The sequence below is a fragment of the Gavialis gangeticus genome, unplaced genomic scaffold (genome assembly GCF_001723915.1).
Source record: "Gavialis gangeticus isolate Ggan-Ray unplaced genomic scaffold, GavGan_comp1, whole genome shotgun sequence".
NCBI lineage: Eukaryota > Metazoa > Chordata > Crocodylia > Gavialidae > Gavialis > Gavialis gangeticus.
Genome location: NW_017729006.1, coordinates 55,472,012 through 55,476,954, shown reverse-complemented (window position 1 = coordinate 55,476,954; position 4,943 = coordinate 55,472,012). Strand labels below are relative to the sequence as shown.

Genomic DNA, 4,943 nt, shown 5'->3' with positions numbered 1-4,943 from the left:
ATGTCTTTACATTGATGGAGTATTAAATGTGGTATCACCAAGCACTGGAGACCTCCTCAGATGTAAATGCCATGTCAGGGCCCTCATCCTGTTTACAGATGATACTGGCCTCCTAACAGGCTTCTCTCGAAGAGATGGTCAGAATATATTGTCAACATTCTGAACAAATTTGGACAGATTTTTGAAGGAAAATGACATTTTGCGGAAATGTAAATGGTTAAAAAAAAGCATTTACTTCAGTAAAATTTCACCTGTTTTTTAAAAAGAATTTGAAATGTGTCAAGGCATCCTCTCTTGACATTTTTCTGAACAAAACGTTTTGATTTTTCATTTCCAAGCAGCTTTTCAAAATGAAATTCATTAGATTTTATTTTTTAAAAATGCTTCATGTTCTGGAAGGTTTAAATTGAAATGTTATTAAACGGAAACTTTTTGATTGACCCAAAATGGAGATTTTAGAACTTCCGATGGCGGGGGGGGGAAGGTTTTGGATTTCGTCGCATTTGGGAATGGAAAAAATGTTGAAACTATGGAATTTTCAACAAAATGGAAAGTCTCATGCTTGCCCATCTCCCCAGCTATGCTAATTTCTAAGCAATTCCTTTCTTGGGCCTCTGCTGAGATTGGATGGCCTATGAGAAGGTGAGGGAAGCCTACTAATCACACTCTCTCAGGTTCCTACTCAGTCCTACCCCCTGACACTCATGCCCTCAGCTTTCTCTTGCCAGTAGATCCTCCAGAGCACCCCAGATGCCTACTGAGTCCTAAACATCCAGGTTCCCTTCTAAATGTCCCAGAAAAACTTACTCTTCCCCAGCTTCTACTCTGAACCCCAGGCCCTAGCTATTGCGCTTGTCCTCCCCTTTTGTCCTCCCCAGGCATTCTCTAAAACCCCTTTCTTAATTACCACTAAGCTTTTTCCAGGTAGCTAGACTCCCAGCTCCTCTCACCACCCACAACTATCTCCCTTGCTTCTGCCCAGAATCTCAGCTGCTGCATCTTCCCTTTCCCAGTATCTGCTGAATCCCAACGTACACACTCAATACTGCTTGCCACAGTAGCTAGTTTTGTACAGCTTCATGTCTGCCACTGCTTAGAGCTGAGTGTACTGACTTTAAAGTGAAGTCTGCAATTATATACAAATTGTTCATGGATATGCTAATTAGAAATTTACATATTTACAAATGACTCGAATATCATGTGGCGCTGCATAAATCTAGGCAGCTGTATCAGTCACTCTCACAGAAGATGTTGATGCCAAATGTAGTGATCTATTCAGAAACTTTAATTCAACAACTGACATGATTATAGGGAAGAGAGAAATAGGGAGAAGAGAGAGGAGGTTCTCCAGTGGGGCTGCATGGAGTGTCAGTGAAGAATTCAGCCCCGCATAGGTAGCAGAACTAGGAAGACTGGAGATGTCAAGTGAGAATTTATTTAGCCAGATTCCAGTCTCACCTTCTCCTATTTTACAATAGTATAATAATCCTATGGAAACCTGGGCATTAATTTCTCATTTTAAGTAGTATAAAAGAAATCAAATCCATAAACAAATATTACTTGTACCCTGAGTATCATTTACAGTGTAATAATAAAATTCCTAAGTTAAAAATATGCATTATAATAATCATTTGACTTTAAAGTGCTCTTAGCAAAAGTTAAAATTCCTCTCCTTTCATCCTGCTTTTTCTCTTTTCTTCCGTTTTTCCTTTGCCTTTTCTACTTCTATGAAGTACAGCTTTTTCCCAAGAGATATTGTGTTATATTCTCCTATCTCTATGCCCCATTTTTTACCCTCCCCTTACACTGCCAAAGACCTTTCTTCTGATCAGGAGGCACTGATATAATTTCTGCTGGATCCAGCCATTGCTGCTGGATCAGCCAGTATGGTGCACTAGACAGCAGTGCTGGCAGGGCGTGAAGGGAGCCACTAACCAAGAGAGTAGGGAGCTGAAAAGGTCTCTTGTACTGGATTTCTATTAGCCTAAAATCAAGGGCATTTATAATGATAAGTAGAATAGACTGGATGCATCTACATGAGAGGCTAATGCACAGTGCTTACTGCACTTGTATAATCAAGTACTAAATAAATGCACACTAACCGGAGGTACTGCGCAGTATCACCAGCGAATGCCTTTTTAGTGACACTACTGTGCAGTAGCCTAATATTACTACACAATAGTGTATTAGCGCTGTTGGTGCTGTGATGTGCTACTGTGCAGCATTATTCAGCTGCTGCACGGTTAAAGTCTCATGCAGACATGCCCACTGTGTCACAAATTACTTCCTGGAATTAATAACTAGCTGGGTGGTCTCAGCAGTAAATGTGTAAAATACCAACAGCAGCAGCAACTTTCTGTTGGGCTTATATTTGGAATTTGGTTTGTATCCATGCTTGAAATTCACATTCTGAATAATTGCGATAGCACCCCCATTTTCAGTGCTCTGCAGTACTATGTAATTTTTTGCCTTCTGGCAGTCTCAGGCTTGAATGAGTACAAAAAGGATACTAAGTTTCCCCTTTCAGGAAGTATTATCAGGTCAAGACTAGCATATCAAATTAACTTTTTGTGAGTTAATTTGATATGCAGTGCCAAAAGGGAACATGAGTGAATGTCACCCACAGCTATAAGAACCCACTGCATAGTGTTGATGCCCCAAAGGAGAGAGTATCCAGTTTTGGACAAATTGGAGAGTCCAGCAGAGGGCAACTAAAGTGGTTAAGGGGTGGGGGCACATGGCTTATAAGGAGAGGCTGAGGGAACTGGTCTTATTTAGTCTGGAGAAGAGAAGACTGAGAGGGGATAGCAGCCTTCGACTACCCAAAGGGTAGTTCCCAAGAGGATGGAGCTAGATAGTTCTCAGTGGTGGCAGATGACAGAACAAGGAGCAGTGGTCTCAAGTTTCAACATTAGAAGTTTAGGTTAAATATTAGGAAAAACCTTCTCACTGGGATTAAAGCACTGGAAGAGGTTACCCAGAGAGATGGTGGAATCTCCATCCTTGGGGGTTTTTAAGACCTGGCTACACAAAGCCTCGGTTGGGATCATTTAGTTGGGGATGGTCCTGCCCCAGTCACCCTCTCACAGTTACATTACTGATTAATACCAGGAACACTAAAAGACCAGCATTGGGTAATTATGAGAGCTAACTTTATGAAAAATAGCAACTAGGGCTATCCAAAGACAAATCAAATGTGCCATAAAGGCAGAAGCATGACAGAAAGGTAAGTAGAGAGACAGGAGAATCTCAGCATTCATAAAGATGCTCAGACATATGGCTCACCATTGGAGACAAAAGCAGTCCCACACAAGGTGTGGACACGAGGATCTTAGTAAATCAGGGCCTTAAGTGTCAGAGGATGAATAACAAACCTCTTGGATCACAGCAGTAGCAGTCAGAACGCAGTCCCCAGTGACCTTTCAACTTCTCACCTACAGCTTTTTATAGAAAATGTTATCAACAGGTTTTTTTTTTCTCTCTTTTTACTCCATTAATTAAGTATGTCTTGCCAGCAGGCATGAATAATGAAATATTTGAGTCTATCAATCTTGGTATAGGAATTGGTTGTTTTTTTCTTTTGAGCTGAAGTGCATTTGACACAATTAACCTAGAGGTGTGTACATTCTGTGGTTAACGCTGCCTGCTCATCTGTCTCCAGAGCTAGTGAAGAGCGAGTGTGACTGAATCACAGGGTCAAATCTCAGCCTGACTGACCTAGCCATTCATTGTATCGAATAGATAAATTGAGTTGTGGTAGGTTTAATCATTGTATCTTTACCCTGAAACCTTAAATACTAACGTTCTCTGTGCTCTCTACAGACTTCTGTATGATCATTATCATTATTGAAAGTAACACTCTGTGCTTTCCTAGTGCTTTCCTCCAAGAATCCCAAAGTACTTCACAAATATCTGTGAATTCATCCTCAGAACACCGCAAAAGGGCAACGTAGGGGGGCTTCACAGACAAGGAAAGAGAGAAATTGCCAAGCACATAGTACTTTTTCTAAGAGCAGGTGGGACAAATACTTGAGTGAGGTGGTTTAGTCAGGGATGATCCTGCCAGAACCAGGGGCGGAACTAGATGACCCTAGGAGGTCCCTTCATGCTTAACTTTTCTATGAGTATATGGTCCTAAAAACAGGTTTTTGCTCAAACAGCCTTGTCAAAATATCCCTTCTCTGCACTGTGGTGGAAGTAATTTTTTGATCCCTGAGAATATTGCACTGGTTGATGCCTTAATAGAGAGCTTTGTGTTTATATACCCTAATCCTAATGTCCTTAACCTATTCTTGCTCGCATCAAAGTGCTTTGCCTTTGTGCAGATGGAATAAAAACTTTAGGATGGTTTTTTTAGTTTCCCAAATTATTTGCAATAAAACATAAACATTTGTTGTACTATTTGAAAAAGTATTTCCATTTCTATAAATGTATTTATATCAGGGATATCAATCATACAGCCTGTGGGCCATATCTTGGAGCTGTGCTATCTTGCCCATGGGACTCCCAGAGGGGCCAGGAATTTGGGGCAAGCAGGAGTGGAGCCTGCCACCAAAATCCAGGGTATGGAGCCCCACTGGGGGCATGTGTAAGTGTCAGAGGGAGAGGAATGGCTGCTTCACCTCTTGTGGCCAGTGCTGGATCCAGGTGGGAAGCCAAGTGACTTTGACACCCCTGATTTATATCAATGTTCCTGTCATATTAGAGTTTCCACAACATGATAATGTTGGTAGCAGAAAGCCTTTTGTAACAGAGCAATAACTGTTTTTATTATGTAGTCGGGGGGGGGGGGGTTAGTAAGTATTCCTAAGATTGATGGTCTCATGATGACTATTAAACTGGCAATACTTAGAAAAATTATGGATTTTCACACATCATGTTAGCAGAATAAAGGTTAAACTTTATGCCATGATTTGTTAAGCTTCCTGTTTGTAACATGACTA

At 41.0% G+C, this 4,943-nt stretch overlaps 2 protein-coding genes across 9 annotated transcripts in view; one reads left to right on the top strand and one right to left on the bottom strand.

The window, feature by feature from the left end:
- ZNF830 (zinc finger protein 830) overlaps window positions 1-4,943 on the bottom strand; it is a 159,113-nt gene continuing 154,170 nt past the window's right edge. For both annotated transcript variants that reach the window (XM_019509225.1, XM_019509227.1), the window contains one exon: window positions 1-125. In XM_019509225.1, the coding sequence (XP_019364770.1) occupies window positions 93-125 (33 nt within the window). In that variant the 3' untranslated portion in view covers window positions 1-92. The remainder of the gene's footprint in view (window positions 126-4,943) is intronic.
- Window positions 1-4,943, top strand: part of LOC109291965 (poly(rC)-binding protein 3-like) — a 316,506-nt gene that overhangs the window by 179,686 nt on the left and 131,877 nt on the right. The gene's annotated exons all lie outside the window — the stretch shown is intronic.